This window comes from Centroberyx affinis, unplaced genomic scaffold, assembly GCF_046629955.1.
Source record: "Centroberyx affinis isolate AG114_WGS23_722 - 3 ecotype Tasmania unplaced genomic scaffold, CSIRO-AGI_Caff_v1 ptg001928l_1, whole genome shotgun sequence".
Lineage (NCBI taxonomy): Eukaryota > Metazoa > Chordata > Actinopteri > Beryciformes > Berycidae > Centroberyx > Centroberyx affinis.
In genome coordinates this window covers 491,219-513,405 of record NW_027280290.1, presented here as the reverse complement: position 1 = coordinate 513,405, position 22,187 = coordinate 491,219, and the positions used below count along the sequence as shown (strand labels likewise).

At 43.9% G+C, this 22,187-nt stretch overlaps 2 protein-coding genes across 2 annotated transcripts; both read left to right on the top strand.

The window, feature by feature from the left end:
• The first annotated feature begins 974 nt into the window (after nucleotides 1–974).
• LOC139653581 (uncharacterized) lies at nucleotides 975–5,885 on the top strand. The gene is made up of 10 exons (XM_071530468.1): nucleotides 975–1,241; nucleotides 1,963–2,098; nucleotides 2,240–2,350; nucleotides 2,448–2,580; nucleotides 3,428–3,606; nucleotides 3,791–3,864; nucleotides 4,077–4,239; nucleotides 4,345–4,427; nucleotides 4,546–4,736; nucleotides 4,874–5,885. Exons 1-10 carry the CDS (start codon nucleotides 1,121–1,123, stop codon nucleotides 5,360–5,362), a joined length of 1,680 nt encoding a protein of 559 aa, XP_071386569.1. The 5' UTR covers nucleotides 975–1,120; the 3' UTR covers nucleotides 5,363–5,885.
• Nucleotides 5,886–7,277: 1,392 nt separating this feature from the next.
• Nucleotides 7,278–22,008, top strand: arhgap22a (Rho GTPase activating protein 22a). The gene is made up of 10 exons (XM_071530447.1): nucleotides 7,278–7,372; nucleotides 13,228–13,424; nucleotides 14,338–14,425; nucleotides 17,203–17,331; nucleotides 17,445–17,655; nucleotides 17,759–17,891; nucleotides 17,992–18,065; nucleotides 18,501–18,622; nucleotides 18,798–19,863; nucleotides 19,975–22,008. The coding sequence occupies exons 1-10, from the start codon at nucleotides 7,321–7,323 to the stop codon at nucleotides 20,192–20,194; spliced, it is 2,292 nt and encodes a 763-aa protein (XP_071386548.1). The 5' UTR covers nucleotides 7,278–7,320; the 3' UTR covers nucleotides 20,195–22,008.
• Nucleotides 22,009–22,187: the final 179 nt, after the last annotated feature.

Below are 22,187 nucleotides of genomic sequence, written 5' to 3'. Positions count from 1 at the left end.
ACCTACCCACTATTAGTAAGGTGTTCCTAATAAAGTGCTCAGTGAGTGTATGTTTCATGGAGGATCGAGAGTCTTTCATTCCAACTAAAGTTTACAACAGGTGATTTCACTGATTAGTTCCTCCTATCTGGTTCAAGGTGTGTTAATCAGTGAAATCACCCGGTGTAGTTTTTGGTTGGAATAAAAACCTACAGACTCGACCCTCCGTGACACATGGTTGGAAATCAATGCCTTAATGTGTTAGCATAACTTAATTCCCTTTGCCTTCATTGCCTACTTTCGATATTCAACCAAATCTAGGCCTTGAAAGAAACCGATGCATCCAGCTCAGCTCAAAGTGTCACATTGTTTTGATGAGTTGCTTCCCGGCGGTGTCAACTCACCTTTGTAAGCTGACTGTGCAAATGGATGCACTGCCGTTTATCCCTTCCGAGCCCCCAGATGAACTCATACCTATCTCTTTTCAGCAATAGATATTTCTGGGTGTCCATTTCACAACATTGGGGTGGCAAATGTACTCGCACTCTCTGAAACACGCCAAACAAGACTGTTAAAGTTTCACTGTTACCCTACATTACTGCAGTCTGGAGTTCTTATTCTCTTTAGACAGGCTTATGTCGTGTTAGGCTAAACACAAACTGGGTGAACTATGACCTGCAGTCGGTCCATAAGGCAAACAACCAAAGAGCAAAAAATGTGCTTTATTTCCAGAGGAGCATTAATTCTTTCCATAAAATATCCTATCACATTTTAAGTAGGTTTACCCTCCATTACATCCCCGCATAAAGGCAGACAAACTGCCGGGTATTAAAAGTGATTGAGCTAGAGGCGTCGGCAGAGAGCAGTGACGTGGTGGCTGATTTACAGAGACCACGTGTTTTGTTGACGCGCTTGACGTTATGGGTCACGTGGGCGGCTGGAGCCAATGACGTGCTCAGGGCGTGGTCTACCTCAATCAGTTTAGCACAATGAAAGATCCCGTTACTTTGCAGCGAAAAATGATCGCCCTTATCACTTTACGTTATGATGTTGTAGCGCTTCGTCTGAAGTGTTGATTTTGTTTCCGCAGAAGTTTCTGTCGGTGGAAATATTAGAGGGCCGCTGTTGTGCCCGTATCATAATGCATCCGATGCCAGTGTGCTCTGTTGGCGGTGGAGACATATTTGACTGTATACAGAGAGGAAATATTGAACAGTGTGTACACTTCATTCAAAATGATCGATCAATCCTCAAGCAAAAAGGTAAGATAGAATAGCCCGATGGGGAAAAAATGCAAATCTATATCTGGCCAGTGTAGCTGTACTCCATGTCAGGATATGTGAAAATAGGCCACATTATATCTACTTCCTACTGTGCTACTGGTCATTCGTAGCCTAAACATAGTGTTAAACCATTAACGTAATTATCAATGAAAGTATGTAATGTGTTCACCACATACTTTTATATATAAAAAACTGCTAAATGAACATTGTAGCCCCATTAGAAGAAGCCTAATTTTTACTAATGTCATAGGCCTGTAATAAACAATCTTCTGCTTCCTGCCTCTGGCAAATTGTATCATGAACATACTGCATTAATGTGCAGCTATTATACCAATTAACAAGTATAATTCTACATTATTTTATGTTCAAAGGACCATTCTAAACTTTATCTTGCTGCTCTAGTGTCTCTTGATGTGATTTTGTCATGACGCCAAGCCGATACCCAATCCTACTGCAGCTATCTGTCATCTGAGCTGCTGCTAGTCTGACACAGATGGACAGCTCCTGTGACAACACAGTACAAAGTCACATTGTGCCAAAGGGAACCTTAACCCCAAGTCAAGAGTGTTTTGAACAATCAACAGGCTGAGTAACTCATGCAACTGTGTTAGGATTATACAGTACACCGGTGGGTGAAAGTGTTATTCTCAATGTCTTAAAACCTGATTGTGTGTTTGTGCTTGTGTTTGTCTTTGTCCAGGCTGGGGTGGTTTCACCCCGCTCCACTACGCTGCCCTCCATGGTAACCGTGCTCTGGTTGACCTTTTCCTCAGTAACGGAGCTGACCCCAACCTGACATGTGATGCAGGACAGACAGGCTTTCATTTTGCCTGCAGGTCAGTAGTCGTCGTCTCTTCAAATCTCTGGGTGTTAAACAAAAATGCATGGCTTGTGAAGGTTTAATGATGAGAGCACTGTGCCTATGCCTCTGCAGTTGCTCCTGTGTAATAACAGGTGGTTCCCTTGACTCCCATCAGGCAAGGGAACATCTATGTCATGCACCAAATGATGCAGTATGGGGCTGACTTGCGCCTCATAGACCTGCAGGGAAAAACCTCCCTACATCATGCAGTGACTGGAGGCAGCATGTGAGTGGAGTAACCAACACATGACAAACTTGATTGTTTTTATCTTCACTGTTGCTATACAGGCACACAAACATATCGTGTGTGCTGTCTTTTCCAGTGTTGCCATGCACTACCTGTGGGAGACTGGCATGTTCCGGTTCTCGGACACAGACATGTACCAGGTCACACCGCTGCACCTGGCTGCATCCACTGGCAACACAGAGGTGGTCCGATACCTGCTCAGAGACCAGGTACACAGCTACATGCACATGAGTGTACACTCACTCACTCACTCACTCACTCACTCACTTACTCAGTCAGTCAGTCACTCACTCACATATCTCCACCATCTCCACCACTCCAACACTCTGGTTTCTACTACACAGGGCCATTCAGGGCAAGAAGTACAATTGTAAAGAAATGTAAGTATGGGTCTAACATAGAAGCATCAGTGGCTATGTTTACATGCACAGAGTACTCAAACAACATTGGTTTAGGTTGACGCATGTAAACATCATAAATCAGTTAGAATAATCCAGGTAAGCTTATGCTCCAATTATGAGAAACCCAGTTAAGATGCCTGGCTTACTCCCTTATAACACAGGATACTGTGTTGTTGTGCATGGGAACAGCTTACTACTCTCACTTTTGGTTTTTGCCATCTTCATAAACCCAGACTTGCAAAGGGTTATGGGTACATTTTGATGTCAACAAAAAACATTGCACAGATTGCTGTTGGGATCATTGTTTCTTTCCCACGTAATAGAAGTAATCTACTATTGCTCAGTCAAAGAGGGAGGGGGTTGCTGGCGGCTACACCTTTTTATACGTTTTTGCTGGCGGACCGTTCTATTTGTAGGTACTGCAGGTAGATAGAAATGGACCGGGACTACTGGACAGAAATTCTGTCAATTGGTTTATTTATGGACACTGGGATACTCATTGGGTATCAAAGGTTCATGTAAACAGTATAACCCAAATAATACATGAACTGTAATATGGCCAGTAGCTGGAGTACTCCATCCACGTAAACGTAGCTGGTGTGAAGGCGGCAGTCTATTAGCAGTTATGTCCTCCAACCTTGCATGTCTGTTCCAGAGATGTGCAGTGGATGCAGTTGACCAGCAGGGAGGGACAGCGCTCCATGTTTCTGCAGAGAGGGGAGGAGTGGAGGTGTGCTGGACGCTGCTGCAGAGAGCAGGGTACAGGATGCTCCACCAGAAGAACCACAGCGGCCTAACGCCTCTGGACCTCAGCAAGCAGGGGAAGACATTTCGGTGAATCCGCAGTCTCTAGAACTCTCTGGCAAAACATTGAGTAGAAAGCCACTAAATGGGATAGTCAGACTTCTCAGTGCTATTGAAATATCCAGTATGGTCCTGTTTCCATAATGCTATTTTTCTCCTGGGATCCTTGTGCTGGTTTAAACATTGCTTTACTGTGTATGTTTTTTTTTTGTAGACATCAGCAACTCACCAAACTACTGAGTCGCTACGTTAATGAGCCAATACACCACAAGCCCAAAGAGTCTCATGGTAAATATTAGTCTGTAGTTTTGATAAGGTTCTTCTAATGAAAACATGGATCATGATTATGACAATGAAGATAATGATGATGATATTGATAATGAGGATGATGTTGACAATGACAGTGATGATGATGATAGTACAATTAGTGGTGGTTCTGGTGTGGTGTGTGATTATGCACGCACGGTGGTATGTTGGTGTTATGTGTGTCTTCTCGCCAGTCCTCTACTACTGGACACTGTTGTTTCCAACCCTGAGTGGAGCTGCCATTCTGCTGATAGCAGCCATGTTGGGAGGCTACGGCGGTTTAATCTGTGGCCTGCTGTTCCCCTGGCTGGCCAGAAGCATCTTCACCCAGTATCACCGCATGACCACCTACCAAAGGTTTGACAAAAATTGCAGTGCATATGCAGCAGTTTACTGCCTTGATAAAAACATTGCAGTGTTTATCTGTTCATCAACATGTTCATCACTTGTTTACACTTCCAGGTTACCCAACCCTATCTACCTGGGAACTCTCATGGCCGGCTTGTTCCATTCCCTGCTCTGCTTCTATGGGAAAATAATGCCTAATATCCTTAACAAAGATAGCACAGTTTAAGTTATTTGAAGGCATGTGTTACCAGTGGGAATTTAACCTATGTTTTTTTTATGTGAAAATGACAAATGTTGATCCTTAACTTTGTCAACGTGTGTGGCCAACCACTGCTCTGGTCCAAGTGTCAATGGTCCACTTCTCCCTAGTCCTCTGTTTGTTCTGTAAGGTTCTGACCCAGGACTCTGGGAGACTGGACAGAGTGGAGGCCGACCCCCGCTTCTCCTGTATCGCTGACCTGGTGGAGAGCAACCAGAGCCCCCACAGGTTCTGCCCATACTGTGAGGTGAGAAAACCACTTGATAGGGTTGGGATAGTATGGATTTGGACCACTAAGACTTTACCTTGGATTTTTCCTTTGAACACGTCTGCATCTGACCAATATATTGCTCTCATTCCTCTCTGTCTTTGTATTCCTCATAGCTGTTTCAGCCTGACCACAGTAAACACTGCAAGCTGTGTGATGTGTGTGTGAAGGACTACGACCATCACTGCCTCTTCCTGAACCGCTGCGTCGGCCGGGGTAACCACCGCCTCTTCCTCCTCTTCATCCTCTCCATGGTGACTGCCCACGTTCTGTTTGTTGCCACAGCAACAAGTTACCTGTATGGAAAGATGTATGTAGGCAGTCACAGCCTGTCATCGTGGCTTACAGTGTTAGGGGCGGAGTTTTGGGTCGTGGTCATGGTGATCATGAATGCACTGACTCTCCTCTGGGAGGCGTGGCTACTGACTGAACAGTTTGATGCCATCGCTATGGGAACCACCACCTACTTCAGACAGTGTGAAACCTCTGCTCGACAGAGATCGCTCAGACAGCGCTGGGTGACAGTGGTGTCGTTTCTACTGGAGGGAAGGAGGCGGGTGGGCAGGGGACAAACAAGAGAGGACAAAACTGCCGTAGACATTTAGAAACTGTCAAATGTGTCTTGTATGCAGCCGTCTCAAAGAGTTGTTTGTGTCGTTGCTCACTTTGTTCACAGTTTACAGTGTCATTGGTCAACACTCAAATTTGTGATAACATCCTCTTTAGATTCCTCAATAACTGTGACTACCGCCATATAACATGTTGTACTTGAATGGAACATTAGGTTATATCTTGATATTATATTTTAATATATAGAGTAGACTTACTGCAGATTTGTCAACAAAGTGGCTAGCAGGCTAACTACCACTAAAAAGTTAGACTTTCACCTTTGAAGTTAGTTTTTAGTGAACTCACTGAGCTATTTTAAGCAAACAATGTTTTAAGGAACATCTTGGTTTACGTTGTTCTGTGGAGCTTAACGTAAAGTACTGGACATTTTTAAAACTGTGTTTTAGCAGGAAATGCTTCTGATAACTTGAATGTCACGTCTCACACCTGTTTTTATATTCTGTATCCGTGTACTTTCTAACTTCATTGTTATTGTTGTTTTAAATAAAAGTGTGACATGATGAGGTAATTCATAGTTCCAAGTTGTGACGCTTTCTGTTGCCATTATTTGAGAGATTAGCATGCCCACCTAATATCCAGGGATATTAGCTTTGGCTAATAGCAGGTCCTTGGAAGACATTGTTCCTAATATCATGTCATTACCTCTCTGACCTGCTCCCAGTCATTTGTACCATGACACTTCCTCTACTCTCGCTAATGGGCCAGGTCTTCTCATGCCTTCAATTACACACACTCATTTCCTGTGTGTCCCTCAGGACCATATTTCTAGATTATAGATGATGTCCCCCACACCCTTCAGAGGGTGGTGGGGCTGGACTGTATGTGAGTGGCTTGTTCATTATGTCACATGAGATATAATTTAATGTCTCCTGTACTGCCTGTTCTGCATAAGGAGTGGTCAAGATGACAAGAAGCATTGTTCAGGTTAAAGGGGCCTGTACGCCTGTGAAACTCACTACCTTCATTCCCTGTCTCTGGATCAATGTTATGGGTTTTAAACGGCTGCCACCTGTCTATTTCCCAATCAAATCATCTCAATAATGTATTTTCTCTGTGGTGACATAGTCTCTTTAGGTTTCCAAGGTGATACCTCGGTTTTAATTTATGTTTTTTTTCTATGCAGTAGGTAGTGTTATATAATAACCTCATTGACATCTGTAATTTATCAAAAGAAACAAATAAACACTACATCTCATTATATAGCTTGAATGTCTACAGCAGCAGGCCTAGATTAAGGCTTTTGCAGGTGTATAACTAGATTCATAGCTTGGGACCCACCCTGTTGTTTTACATAGGCAAATCACAGTGACACAGTACATTGCATTTTACTCTGGTGTGAGTATGGGCTGTGTACAGTAATGATATCTGGAGAGGAAACTCATAATGTTTTTATTTAGAGGTCAGCAGATTTCACTTCTCTGTCAAGGCAGTGCACTTCCTGAGTGAGAGTCAGACTGAACATTCTGAAGAGAAGGAGACAGTAGACCATCACACACATGCATTAGTCTTAGTACGGCGACACCTATTACTGCAGCTGCCGGAGACTGTGTGATGTGTGTATTTCTTGTGTGGCACACAGAAAGAATGGCTGAAGACTAAGAGTCATCTGGTCTGACCGTCTGAGATCACACGGCAAGTAATACTCGCATGACTGTCTTTCTCTCCTGACATAGCTTCCTTGTAGCCTTCCTTGTTCCTGTTTACATCAGCATTCCCCAGACTTGCTGTCATTGGTGTGTTAATGATGGCAACTATACTAGTCCCTTCTCTTTGGGTATGTGAATGTCATCATTTGATTGTCTCTCAGCAATTATCAATTAACTATAAGACTGAGGTTTCAGTGTTGCCACTGTGTAGATTGTGTGTGTTTTTGTGTTGGTTCCAGAAATGGCCCCAGCTCAGATTGATACACTGTGCAGATGGATACACAGCTATGAAACCGTCCAGGACTTCACTGACCAGTGACATACAAAGGAGATTGCCAGGTAAAGCTCAATTTTCAATTTGTCTTGAGATTTAATTGACGATAGCAAGTCGTCTGATGTCCCGTTTTTGTTGCTTGTGATCAACCTGGCTGGCTATCTGTCTACTCGTATCAAGCGAAGTTCTCTTTTGAAGATACTTAAGCGCTGTTTATTGCCAAGGGATCCTCTCCATGTATCTGTGTATCATGTATCCAACTGTTAATCATCAGAGTATGAGCGCTTAATGAAAGCTATAATGTAATGTGTTGAGAGTGCAAAACATTGTATTGCTAAAGTTATGCCAATATCATTATCATTAATATGAATACTACTAATTATTATTATTATTATATTATTAGTATTTATATATATAATGCTTTATTTATATAGCACTTTTCTAAAAACACAGTTCACAAGTGTTTTACAGACAGTGAGAGAAACAGAAAGCACAGAACAAAGCACAACAACACAAGATTAAAGACAAGAAAAGCAATTACATAAAGGCCAGTCTATAAAAGTGTGCCTTGAGAAGTGATTTAAAAGAAGACACTGAGTTAGCTAGCCTAATATCCTCAGGCAAGCTGTTCCACAGTTTAGTGGCTATAATGGCAAATGCCCGATCACCTTTTGTTTTCAGTCTAGACTGAGGAACAGTCAGCAGCTCTGCCCGAAGGTCTCAGGCTGCACTGTGGCTCATATGGGGTTAAAAGTTCTGAGATATAGGCAGGCACCAGACTTAGACAAGCTTTAAAAGTGATCCGAAGAATCTTAAAATCAATTCTGTAAATCATAGGTAACCAGGGAAGAGAAGCAAGGATCGGGGTAATGTGGTCTCTACATTTGGCCCCTGTTAAACCCTGGCAGCTGTGTTCTGTATGAACTGGTGTGAGAAAGACTTATGACTGAGGCAGGAGTAGAGGGAATTGCAGTAGTGTAAACCAGTGGTTCTCAAACTCTTTGGCTTGTGACCCCCCATCACAGGCTGCATATGCAGAGTAATGAACAGTTCAACCAAAGAATGATTTTCCCTTTTTAGGTCATTTCATTTGACTATCAGAGGAGGCTGAAAACTATTCAGTATTTCACAAGAAAAAAGTAAAAAATTAGAGATTTTTATCATATTTTTTTTTCCTATCCCATGAATCATTTCGGCAACCCCCCAAAAGTATCTGATGACCCCCTGGGGGGTCCCGACCCCCAGCTTGAGAACCACTGGTCTAAGCAGGAGAAGATAAAGGCATGGTTTAATGTTCTGTAACTTATGTAAAAAGCCTTTACAAAGGCAATATGTACAATGGATATCATTTGTCATTGACTGGATGTTTTTATGTGTGCTGTAAAGAAGTTTAGTATTCCCAGAAGACCGCTCAGTCAGCTCGTCCTTTCCAGACGTTTCTCCACCTCTATACTGTCACTCAGTCTCTCCATGCTTTTTCACATCTAGTCCAACGCTACCAGACAGTAGGAACAAGAACATCACACTATGGAGTCCTATTGCTTTCACTGTACAGATTGCTCTGACTGTATAGGGTGGCATTTCCCCTCAGACTATAGGGTTTAGATGGAATGAGTCAGGATACTAAGTATATGGGTCATACAACTTTGTTGTGTTTTCCAGACTGGAACAGAGATCCACCCAAATTTGTTGGGGTTCCATGTAGTGTGTTACACATCTGCACTGGTTTACAGATACATACAATACAATGTCATGGTCAGCTGCCCTGCATTTAATTACATTTAAAAATGTAATCACTCTAATCAAGTGTATTGATCTGAAAATATACCTCGGGTACAGACTGAACCATAATCAAATCTTAATGCAAAAACTGAGAGTGACAACGGAGGGAATGGGAAGGCGGTGTGGAGCGACAGGGGAATAGATGTTGTGAAGCAATGGGTGACAAGACAGAGGACACACAGCCAGACATATTTATAGACAGTGACAAATTGATACTGAGAGTGTGCAGCAGAAGGCAGAGAGACGGATAGCGAAGGAGAGAGGGTGAGAGAGGGAGAGAGAGAAAGGGAGAGAGAGAGAGAGAGAGAGTGGGCAGGGTCTAGGTATGTGAGAACAGCAGCACACTGGGCCAGTGGGACAGAGGGAGAGAAAGAGAGAGGGGGAGAGGAAAAGAAAGGGGAGTGAAAGGAGCAGAGGGAGGGGAGGAAGAGAGTGTGTGTGTGTTAACGTGTGTGAGCGTGTGTGTGTGTGTGTTATCAGACAGAGAGTCCAAGTGCAAGACAAGGAGGGAGTGAGAGAGAGAGATGCTCGAAGAGGATGAGGAGTAACAGGGCGAGGCAGCAGCGAGAGGCGGTGTGTGTGTGTGAGGAATAGAGTAGTGTGTGAACAGAGGGATGCAGACATGTCTCTGTGAGAGGGAGCAGCACAGCAACGGTAACCATGCTGAGCCCCAAGATAAAACAGGCACGCCGGGGTAAGCGCAGTCCCTCCTCCCCTTTCTCTGTCCTTATCTTTTCTCTCTTCCCCTGCTCTCTGTCTCTTTTCTTTCTGCCCTCTCTGCAGTCTGTCTGCCCCTCTCTCTGACTCGCTCTCGCTCTCTCTGCGGCTCCACAGTGTGTCTGTCCTGCTCTCTTTGTGATAGTGTAACAGTAGACAATGTTCTTGTTGCCGCTTTTATTGATAATGACATCAAAAAGGTGTTACAATGCCATCCTAGTGCAAAATCACTGAGTGTCAATCCATTTCCCAATGATATTTGTCATTGGCAGTGAACTGAGTTTACTTGCGTGATCGGAAGTGTTGAAGATAGGCTTTATCCGGTGTATCCGATGCCCAATGAGACTTAACAGGCTCTACTACCGGATGATGTAATACCTAGTGTCCCTCCATTATGCACTCCTCATTCCTGGATGATTTCATCCTGATGGAGATATTGTGGGCTGTAATTGCACACTGGCTGCTGGAAGGTTAATTCTTCCTCTAACAATGCTAAACTTGGCACGTTTAAACATGAAGACATAGAGCTTGGTTTGAGCGCACCTCTATTTGCTCATGGTTTACTGAGGCATTCGTTGTGGATTTGAGGTGGTGTGGTTTTGAGCAGGTGATGGACTCTACATCGGAGGTGGTGAGAGGAATGCGGGGCTCACTAACTCCTGTAAATCACAACAGCTGGGTGTCAAACATAGTTCCTCTAACGCAGGGTAAAGTCCTCGAGTAACCGCAGAAGTCTGGACACCACATACATGCCTCTCACATGACCGTGTCGAGATGAATATGGAAGCTGTAAATCACACGACCGGCTCTTGGCGCTGAGCTTATTATGATGCAAAAAATAAACACATGCTGTTCTCCCCATAGTGGATGGTTGCTGGACTGCTAGAGTGGGCTGTGTCATGTGGCTCGGTGGGTTTGTAACAGCGACTTGGAGAAGTGGAGGGAGGCACCGAGACTGGCGTTGGGAGGGTCCTACGATCCTGAAAAACCTGCCTCATCCAAGGAACTGCTAACCCATCTGAAAGAATTGCATTAGTATGGGTTTCAGCGGAGAGTTTTAGAGTCCAGTGGTCTAAATGCCATTTCAGAGGCTTTCCCACCCTGCCAAGAATACGAATGTGGGAGAAATACTGTGTCCTTGATTTTTTCTTTTTTTTTGGCATGAAAAAGGTCAAATTTACACAAAATATCGGCTAACTGCAGTTTCAATCCAAAAATATCAGTATCAGCCTTCAAAAACCCATATTGGTCGAACCCTAGTATGTAGTATGGGTGTGTGTATGCGTGTGATTTTTCTCCTGGTAGTTTCGTCTTCTTCTCTACCGGCAGTGAAACTAAGCCCATAAAAGACGATGGGGAAGGAAAAGTACCTTGTCCTTCTCCTCATGCACACAGTTGGAGAGCGCAGCAGCCACTTCAGTGTGCTTGCCACGTCTGTGTGCTTGCCATCTCTCATCTGCTATAATGGTATTCTCCTTTGATTAGATTCCCAGCTCTGCTCTACTCTGACCCTTTTATACACCATCACTCAGAGCAAAATACAGACAGCATCAGAGAGCTAGCTCTATCCTCAGAAGCTGGTATATCAGACCTGAATCCTAAAGCAGGGCGGTATGTGTGAGTCTAACAGAGTCAGGATGTATCAGTAAAATTCTGCGCAGACAGATGTACGGTTACCACAGAGGAAAGTGATAACAGGTGTTGTGGTTGAGGCATCTCTCTGTTCTCCCTTGTGCTGAATGAGCCTAAACATAAGGACTCTAGGGCAATTGGTAATGAAGAGTTTTAGTCAACAAGATAGGATCATTTTGGAGTACGCTGCAAAAAGGAGCAAGTTGCGGCGGCACTGTGAAGAACACTAAAATATTCATGCCATTTTATAATTTCCTCTTGACTTAATCAATCATAGATGAGACCTTATCCAAAAATTAGAGGTTGAGTCTGGCCAAATGTGCTGGTAGTATAACATACTTTAATTACAAATGATTATGAATCAAAGATATTATCAAAAGCACTGCTGTCACTGATATGTTAGTGAGAATGATCGTCTATATGGTTGTGAGAATGAAACTTAAATATCTATCATCTATCTATCTTAAATATCTAAATAATTTTGAATAATTGAAGCATTTCGATCCAATATAAAATATCCACCATTTGAAAAATTTGACACCTATTCTGATGATTTCTGGTCATTATGATTATTATTAGTTATTACTCATTGTGAACTTACAAAATAATGGCACTTGTGGATGTAATTTTCTATGGGGTTTCTTTTATATAAAGCAATGCACATCAGGTAACATTTTATAATTTGTAGCAAAACATTTCTTGAATTATTCCAACAAAGAACTGAGAATCCTCCTTGCACACTAGCATTGGGTCGCTGACAGCAAAAAAAAAAGCCAGTTCCTCTATGAGATTTCCTGCCTGTGTTGAAGATGTGTATGAGACCCGGCCATGTCCGCTGTATTTATAGATCCTGCTCTGCCTGGTTCAGCATACAGTTTTGTTAATGACTGCAGCACGTGTTCTCTTCTCCCTTCCCAGCAATCATGACTCTGCAAATGAAGGACACCCAGCAAGGAGAGAAATAAAATGAGAAGAGCAGACAGAGGGCTGATAAGCGAGAGAAGAGGGGGGGGGGGGGGGGGGGGGGGGACAAGAGAGAGAAATAGAAAGAGAGATGGAGCCCAGGCCCCATTCTCTACCCTTGCTGTCCTCAGCAGAAAGCGAGATGCAATTAACAGGAAAAAAGAAGCCATTGATTTCTCTCTCCTCTCTCTCCCCCTCTCTATCTCTCTCTCTCTCTCTCTTACTCCCTAGGGATCGCTCTACTGTCGCTGCTTGCTCTATACCATTTGCATACAGATGCTAATACATAATCCATGCTGTTAATCAGTCCGTTATGGGAGATGTGCAACCTGATCCAAAGCAAAACTCCTCTATGAGTAGAACAATGCGATGGGAAATATCTCCCCTTCTTAATATCTGAAACACGTGATAAAAATCTATTGGAATAGATAGATTCATTCATTTCTTTGCTGCTAAATGGAGGCCAATACCTTGATAGATGGGCTTGGTAGAAGAAATCTGGATGCATGGTTGAGGCTGTGGGCTTAGCTCTGCCCAAGGGAGACCTCTATGAATAATGATTTTGGATGCTCTCTGGGTGAATTGGTAGAATCATAGGAAGAGAACAAAGAGGGAAAGTCCCAAAATAACGTGTACTCTCTCTTTCTGTGATTCTCTCTCTCTTCATCACTCTCTCACTCCAATGTTATTAATCTTGCACACTCCCCTGCCATCTCTTTCCTTCTGTGTGTATGGTGTGTGTGTGATGGTGTGTGTGTGTGTGTGTGTGTGTGTGTGTGTGTGTGTGTGTGTGTGTGTGTGTGTGTGTGTGTGTGTGTCCCACCAGCCCGGTCCAAGAGCATGGTGCTGGGGGAGCTGTCTCGGGTTTCCAGGCCCTGTTCTCCTCTGGACCAGGAGAGGGCACTGAAGGCCGGCTGGCTGAAGAGACAGCGCAGCATCATGAAGAACTGGCAGCTGCGTTGGTTTGTCCTTCGCACCGAGGCTCTGTATTTCTACAAGGACCAGGATGAAACCAAGGCACAGGTGAAGCTCACACTTTACCCAGGAGAAAGAAAATCAGCTACGATGTTTAATAATACCAAAGCTCATACAAGACATATGCTGCTATAAGACAGGAAAACAGTTTTTTGATGTCACCTGTTGCCCCAGGAAGCTCCACTGGTGTATGTTTGTATTAATTCTGGTTCAGAGCCTATATTCATGCTTCATGAATTGATCTGATTATTATTGTGCCTTAGGGCCAGTCGATCCACTGTGTGCTCTCCAACTCTGAAAATAGCTTATTGATTCTTTTAACTCAGATGACGAAATAACTTCTGTCCATGTAGCCCTCTAGTCAAATAAAGAACTAGTCTGAACTACATGACCATGATCTTTAAAGGCCAGCAATTACTGTGACATGCTCTAACCTTTATATTTTTGCTGTCTGTTTTTTTAAGAAAAAGAAAAAATCTTCCATTAAGGCATCTCCACACTGTCCATTAAAGCTCTAGTGTGTTGTTATTGCCCTGCCAAACTGTCTGTCTGTCTGATAATGTGGTAACTAGCTGCCCTCTGGTCCTGCTGTATTCTCAGTCAGAGCACTTAGCAGATGACCTTTGACCCTCTCTATTGCTGGAGGGATCAAAAATGTAAGTAGATAAGGAAGTGGCAGAGGGATAAATAGATGGAGAGATGTTTCCCTGAGTCATCCCTCCCTCCATCATCATTACTTCCCTCTGTTGGACGGACGCCCAGAGCCCAGTGTACTCAGAGTCTATAATGTTCAACATGCACTACACATCCCATCCCAGAGCCACTAATTGATTTCTTGTTTGGCCCTTGAACACTGTACATTGGTACCAGTGTTTTCCTCCTCCTGCCCGCCTGTCTGTCTGTCTGCCCGCCTGTCTGTCTGTCCGTCTGTCTCACCCCTTCCTCCCCTTCTCTCCCTCAGGGTTGTATTCCTCTCCAAGGCAGCCAGGTCAATGAGCTGCCTGCCAATCAGGATGAGCCTGGTCGCCACCTTTTTGAGATTGTTCCAGGTGAGTTGGCATGGTGACAGTTAAAGGTTTCACCTGGCGGGTGATGGTCTGCCTCTCTGTTGTGTAAGTAAGTAAGCCTTGTTCAAGCCTGCTGGTTCATCTCTTTAATACTGAGTGCCAAGCAGAGTTTTTGCAGCGGTTTTTCACTAAACCTTAAAGCATGGTAAAGTCTCCCCATCTAATCAGTCTATCTATCATTTGCGACCACCTTCTAGACCCTCTTACATTGCCTAAATGTCTGTGGTCAGCTGGAGTAATTACTGATGACTGACAAGGTCAATATGGTAAATTAATAGATGTAGGTCACCAAGCCACCTGAATGCTCCCCTGATGTGGTTATACTTATATATGGCTTCCAAATAAATTTTTGGTGATTTTTGCTTGGTCTTTGCTCTCCATTTTAATGATAAAAACTATAAGATCAAAGTCTTAGGTTTGGCAAGTGCCACACTTGACTCCCATGGGTTTTTGGTATGATTCGGCAGGAGATGAAACCCCAAACCTTCCAATATCAGGGCCGACACTGTAACCACTTGGCCACTGATCTAATAAAGGGTTTGCTGTGAGAGACCTAAAGTGTCTCTGTGTGTGCTTGAAGTGGTAATCATACTATCCATACAGCCAATCAGATCGTTTATGCACACCTTGTTGACCTAGGATCAGTGCGATAAATGGAAAAATAACAGTGAATCGGTAGCTTTGGCACTCACAGGCCATAACACATGCATATAATGTAAAGCACAGCAGAAAGGATGTGATTGCCATGGCCATGTGTCTGAGAGTTCAACAATGGCTTTATTCATTGCTGCTCTTGACAGCGTGGGGTTGGCATGATTACGGTCAGAGCAGTGTACAGTATGCACATAGACTTGATGGCCAGCTTGGAAGAAAACAAGCAAGAGAGGAGGGAAGAAAAGACAGAAAGACAGAGAGAGAGAGAGAGAGAGAGAGAAAGAAAGAAAGAAATTACAGACATTAAGTAGTCGGACGATGGATGTGGGAGAGTGTGCATAGCCAGTGGCGATGATGGTAATGCCTCTCTTTGGTTCTGCATCGTGGAATGGCGTCTTGTGTCACCTTGGCACAGATTCACCTGCAAGCAACCGTTCCTCTGAAAGGCTTGTGCATAGCTGGCACGGCTCAGCTGTAGCCCCTGTTTTCCCACCCGCCATAGAGCCGACATGGGCCACAGCTGCTGCAAGTTCACCAAAGCCCCGATGGTTTATCCTGAGGGTGGGGTCGCTATTAATGGTGGCAGTAAGTACAGTGCATCTTTCTCAGCTTGAATTATTGAAGAGGAGGAAATATTGTAGATATATTTTAGCACTCCTTGTGCTCAAGTACCTTTGGAGGCAGATTGTACTGTGGAATAGTTTGTCAGTGGTGTGGATTATTGCACATCTCTCCCTCTCCTTTTCTGTGATTTTGTGTGGTTAAGTTGCATGTCAAAGTGTATGTCCATATCAGAGACCATGCAAATACACACATACAAACACATACAGATGCAAAAATCATTCTATCAGTTGCATTTTTGCTGAACAGTTTTCTGTTACCTGGTGGGAGTCATCTTTTCATCATTGTTGCCAGGATTGACAGGGTCTTGGTGTATAATTTCACAGTCACAGTAGCTAAAGTGAATGGCTGCTCACAATGGAATGTGCCATTAAACATACTGTATAACAAGCCTCCGTCTCATAACAAGCCTCCGTCTGCACAGAAACAAACTTATTGATTGCACTGTGTGTGACAATGAAGGTATGCTGCTTGTCTCTCTGTCCCCCTGCCACCATCTCCTCTTTGGGGAATCTATTGTATGTGGCAATAAAAAAGTAGTGCATGATGCTCCTCACACACACATGCACATACAGCATGGGGGAAGTGCTGCCTAAAACACACATGTCCAGTGGTTGTAAATCACATGACTGTGACAGCTATGTGATCACTTGGTGTTCATGGGTAGGACTGCATTGTAGAAAATGGAGCACACTGCATCATCAGCAGGTCTGCACAGCTCTACCTGTAAAAATAACACAGAGACTGTATCGCTGTTGCAGACTGGGCGTGTGGGTGTGTTGCCTGTGTGTGTGTGTGTGTGTGTGTGTGTGTGTGTGTGTGTGTGTATGTGTGTGTGTGTGTTTAAAGTGTGAAGTGTTATCCAGTGTCACCTTGGAGAGAGGTAGTCTGTTAGAAATAACAGAGTGAGAAGAGAGAGGGAGGAAAAGGCTCTGGATGGGAATGGAAAACAGGCTGAGTGAGAGGCATGGTGCAGTTGCTGGTGTCCACAGGGAACACCGGTCTTTCTGGGTCATTTCTCACACACACAGTAACACACTATGCACCACAGCGCAGGACTTGGTAATGAATGCAGGTACTCTTACATACACAGCAAAGTGTATGCAACCGTTACCAAATCTACTTACATTATCTAGTGTTTTTTGGATTGCTTTTGAAATATGGAACATTTCAGGAATAGCAGCTTTGATGCTTTTAACTCTATCTGAAAATGAGTTACATAGTGTCTTCAAAGCTAGACTGAAATGTCAAAACGGGTGGTATCAAGCTGCGTGCACCCAGAGGGAGAGGCAGAGCTGACTGGCTGTCTCTTTGTACCTTACAGGGGTCCTGGAGCTAATAAGGTTATCAAAAATGTAATCAGCGCAATAATTAGCAAAAGTGGTATTAACTCTGTGTGGTGGTTTTGAGTTGTATTACTGATTTCTACTGACATTTTATCCCACTGATCCACATCAAGTGTTGTGATGTGGTTGTGTTTTCAGGGGGAGGTGGAGAAAAAGATCGAACAGGTATCAGCCACGAGTCTTTTCTGCTAATGGCCAATTCTCAGAGTGACATGGAGGAATGGGTCAGAGCCATACGCAGAGCTATATGGGCCCCACTCGGAGGAGGTATGATGTACTTAAACACACACACACACACAAACAAAAATGCATGTCTTTAAGTACACACACGTCTACATGCAGTAATCTGTTTTAAGGTGTTGTGTGTTGTGTGGCTACAGGTGTCTTTGGACAGCACCTGGAGGAGACTATGCTGTGTGAGGGCCAATGTGGCCCCCAGCGACTAGTCCCAGTGCTGGTGGAACAGTGCGTGTGTTTCATACGTGAGCGGGGGCTTGAGGAGGAGGGGCTCTTCAGGGCCCCTGGACAGACCAATCATGTTCGAGAGCTGCAGGACGCGTTTGACCGTGGTGAGAAACCAGTGTTTGACAGGTGAGGGAATGATACAGCATGTCATATCGTACTATATATTCCCCACTGGGTCGTATTCTGCAACGTTCTCTCTCCCTCTTATGCTGTTGTCATTCTCTTACAGTACCACAGATGTCCACACAGTGGCGTCACTGCTAAAGCTTTACATACGGGAGCTGCCTGAGCCTGTAATCCCCTTCTCCAAATACACACAATTCCTTTCTTGCGCTCAGCTGCTTATCAAGGATAAGGAAATAGTAAGTGTGTTTCTCCCACTATAGCCACTTATCACTTTATTGGATGTTTTTCCAAATTATCCCATTTCCAATTAAAACATATGGCTTTTTCTTTTTCAAGGGCATCATAGAGCTTGGCAAGCAGGTGAAAGCCCTTCCTCAGGTCAACTACAACCTCCTCAAATACATCTGCAAGTAAGTAAGCACTGTCTTTGTTGCTCCTATCAGCTTTATGCTCACTAATGTGAGTAACAGTTTTACTGTTATTTCCCATTTAATGTTTGACAAATGCGGATTTACCGCCTGTCATAACAGAGAAATAAATAACTTTCCTTACACCTACGTCCCTGCTGTCACCAGGGGAAGTGGCATCACATTGATTGAGTCTGTCTGTATGAGTCTTTTGCGTCTCTTCTGCCGCCTGCATCTCTATTAATATCATCAGCAGTCCACCCACACAATGACAGAATCATGACTCAGTGCCCTTTGTCATGAGAGTTTGATTTATACTGAGTGAAAAAGATTTAAGGGCTTTTCATTCTTTTAATAAGTGCAGTCAGCGCTGAGGATCTTATCTGGAGATGTGTTACTCTCTTGTGGTCACACAGTGTTTTGTTTCTGTCTGGTCAGGTTTCTGGATGAGGTTCAGTCCCACTCCAGTGAGAATAAGATGAGTGTTCAGAACCTGGCCACTGTGTTTGGACCCAATATCCTTCGGCCCAGAGTGGAGGATCCAGTTACCATGATGGAGGGTAGAGGATCATGCCAAATTACAAACATTAATCTATTGCAAAATTAGTAGTTAATTTGCTTTTACAGCAGGAGTGAAGACTTCCATTCAACAACTCATCCAATATGAACATTGAGGTTTCAAGCAACTTTATAATATTTCTGTGTATGTGTGTCCTTCCTTGTCCTGGTAAACAGGAAGCTCCCAGGTGCAGCACCTAATGACCTTGCTGATCAGTGAACACTCCCGCCTCTACCAGCGAGAGGAGCCCGAAACAGAGACCAAGACTCCCACACAACCACAGCAGAGCCCTGCCCAACGGTGCAAGGTGGAATGGGTCGCAGAAGAAGACGTTGACCCCCAACCCAGTCCCTCCTCAGGCTCCAGCTCCAAACTCCCTAAAGAGGACCTGCAATCTTCCAGCCCATCTGTAGAGACTAAGCACTCTGAACCAAGTCCCCTTAGTGCCCCAGAGAAGGGTGAGGATAGTCAGATTGAAAGGCAGGGGAAAGGCAAGACAGAGGGGAAAGTGGATGGGAAAATGGATAGTAAAATTGAGGGGAAAGCTGGGACTGGAGTAGCCCTTAGCCCCAGTAAACAGTCCAAAGCCCTGCCCTCCTGGAGGTGCTCCTTCAAGGGCGGGGCAGGGCCTGGGGGGCCGAGGGGAAAAATGGGGGGATCTGCAGGGGATGTGTCAGCAGCTGGTGGGAGCAACTGGCTGATGAACGGCCTGTCGTCTCTGCGAGCTCACAGGCGCACCGCCTCCTCTGGAGAAAGACTGAAAGACTCTACTCTGTCTCTAAAGGAGTCCACCCTCTCCCTTAAGGAGACACTTAAAGACTCCCAGAGAGACTCTGCTGAAGACACTCACTCTCCAACAAGTGCAACCCTCTCTCACAGAGCCCTCCTCCAATCCCACAGACTGTCTGCCTATGACAATGTTACAGTTGCTCCCTCCAGCCTGAGCTTGCCTGCTGACACCTCCTCCCTCTGGACCTCCTTTGAGATCTCATTGGCTGAGCCAGAGGGAAGTGATCAGGGGTCGGGATTAGGGAAGGGCCAAGAGAGACCCGCAGAGGCAAAAGACAGTACCAACGCTCTGGATCACGGTGTGAGCAGCATCAGTGCTGGCAGCGAGGCTGAACCTGGGGATGATACCACAGACCAGGGGTCAGGAACAAATGAGGGTCTCACCAACCTGGTGTGTGAGCTCAAGCAAGAACTGAAGATGCAGAGGACGAGCTATGAAACCTGCATCCGCAAGTAAGAATTAATCACTTCTCATAGCTCATCTATTAATTTAACTAATTTAAATCAGTGTGAGCTGTTATTAATTCATGCAGATACTTACCTCTCCTTCCTCTCTTCTTTGAGGTTGGAGGAGTCCTGTTCTAAATACCAGTCCCAGGTCTGCCGCCTTGAGGAGGAGCTGGACCAGGAGAAGAAGAGGTTCCACATGCTGGAGATCCGACTCAGGAACTCGGAGAGGGCTCATCAAGATGCGGAGAACCGGAACATTCTCCTCCAGAAGGAGATGGAGGAGTTCTTCAAAACCCTGGGAGATCTAACCACAGGAACAGCACGGACCAACTAGACCAGACCAACCTGCCTTCATCTGGTCCATCAGAGGAGACTGGGGAACTCGACTACTGGGAGAAGGACCAGCCAGCCCCAAAGCTTTGAAGACCAAATACCTCTAGTGCAGTACTACTTGCTGTTGTGTCCCCTCTAGCATGGCCGCCTAGTGCCTACACTAACCAGTGTCGGTGCCAAACTAGAACTCCTCCGGACCAAGCAGCTCTAACTTTCACACATTTTACCATTCCATAAAATCCCTTAATATTATACATCATAAATCATGTAGCTGATAATTTTTTTGAATGTTTCCTTATATAAGAGACCAGGAAAAGCCTTATTTATGATAAATATGAGGTACAGTCTTCCCATACTTCACTTGGTAAAATCCCTGTTCATTTTCCCTTTTTCACTCATACTCTTGCAAGAAATGTCAACTTTAAAATAAAAAGAACAACACCATGAGACATTAAAATTCAACTCTTTTATTTGCCGGAGTTGAAGGTAGACAGTTTCTGTTTCTGATGTATATAATTGGTCTGTTAGTGAGGCAATTTCAGATCCAAAGGCTAAAATTCACACAACTGGCCTTACCAAAGTACACCACAACAGGTTAACTCTTCACTGTCAGTGTTTGGCCAAACCATCAGACTAGACTAGAGCATCATCCCAATAGTGCTGAATGGCTTGCTCTCCTTTTCTCTAACTGCACCTACACTAAAGCAGATTTGCTCAAAGAAAACTCATGCATTGTTGACTATCCTATCTTTTCTATTTTGAGGAGATGGAGGAGAGAAAACCACTAGGAGAGGAAGCCACAGCAGCCTGTTCAGATGCAGCCCAGGAAGGGTCATGCGTCACAATCCCCAAAATGCATTCTGGGAGCTGATGCTAGTGGTTACTGCCTGGCCGTAGTCAGGGGGAGTGCCCAGCCATGATAAGGGCAATGGGATAGATTGGGAATTTGAGCCATCAAATACATCCAAAGGTAATCATGGCAGGTAGCAAACAGTTTTCTGACTCTCAGAAAACTTACATACATCTACGGTAAAATGTACAGATCAATCACTGACTACCTATACTATTCTATGAATTATATTGCACAGAAAACAATGAAACAAAAAAACAAAATGCATATAAATAGTACTTTTGAATGAAATGTACATTACATACAATAGCCGCCTCCTAGCTTGAAATAAATAAATAAATAAATACACAAATACAGAAAAACTAAATATTTTTTTTCGCAGTTATTTCGAATGATGTGTGCCATGATATACATATCTCCAGGAACATGTGTGTGTGTGTTTTAGTGTGTGCGTGTGCATGTGTGAGGTAGAACTAAGAAAGACGCACCACAGAGAGGAGCATCTGCCACGGAGAGGACTTAAAATCACTGAACTGAGTAAGGGCACTTAAATCAAATCAAATAGAATCAGACAGCTGCAAATAAAAAGGTCTGATAGAACCTGCTAAAAGGGTAAAGTGACTAATTTAGAAATAGTCTCTGGTAACAGTCCATTCCCCAAGTACAGCACTTATTCTAGTCAGTGGAGTGGCCTACATTAGCTTGTTACAATGCTTACAGTAACCATTGGCTCCTTACTGTGCCGCTGTTCTCTTATCTTACATTCACCCTGTTCTTCCTCATCCAACAGACCATCACCTACAAGTTGCAGCTAAATAAATAAACAAGTCAAAATACAGTCAGGCTTACAGTGTATGCCATAGTAAAAAATAGAAATTAGGTGTCAGGGAACAGTTGAGTGAGGATAAAATATTCAGATTCTCAAGATTCACATAATCAGAGGTGACATAATACTAAGAAATAAGTTAACTTGGATACACTGGAGGATACTTTCTACAAGAAAGAAGGGAAAAATGTGAAAATAAAATCATCCATTTGCATTAATATCCAAGGTGAAGTGTTAGCCTATGAGCTAAAGATTTAATAGATTCATTCAAATGTCCCAAAATCAATACAAAAATGCTAAATGAACAATTCAAAAATA

What these genes read in the sequence shown, in the direction of transcription:
- arhgap22a (XM_071530447.1), top strand. Translation starts at nt 7,321, where the DNA reads ATGAAACCGTCCAGGACTTCACTGACCAGTGACATACAAAGGAGATTG. An exon ending in AGGATGAAACCAAGGCACAG is followed by an intron (nt 13,425 to 14,337) that starts GTGAAGCTCACA and finishes TCTCTCCCTCAG; the next exon opens with GGTTGTATTCCTCTCCAAGG. An exon ending in CTCCTCAAATACATCTGCAA is followed by an intron (nt 18,066 to 18,500) that starts GTAAGTAAGCAC and finishes CTGTCTGGTCAG; the next exon opens with GTTTCTGGATGAGGTTCAGT.
- LOC139653581 (XM_071530468.1), top strand. Translation starts at nt 1,121, where the DNA reads ATGCATCCGATGCCAGTGTGCTCTGTTGGCGGTGGAGACATATTTGAC. An exon ending in GCAGTGACTGGAGGCAGCAT is followed by an intron (nt 2,351 to 2,447) that starts GTGAGTGGAGTA and finishes TGTCTTTTCCAG; the next exon opens with TGTTGCCATGCACTACCTGT. An exon ending in GGTTCTGCCCATACTGTGAG is followed by an intron (nt 4,737 to 4,873) that starts GTGAGAAAACCA and finishes TATTCCTCATAG; the next exon opens with CTGTTTCAGCCTGACCACAG.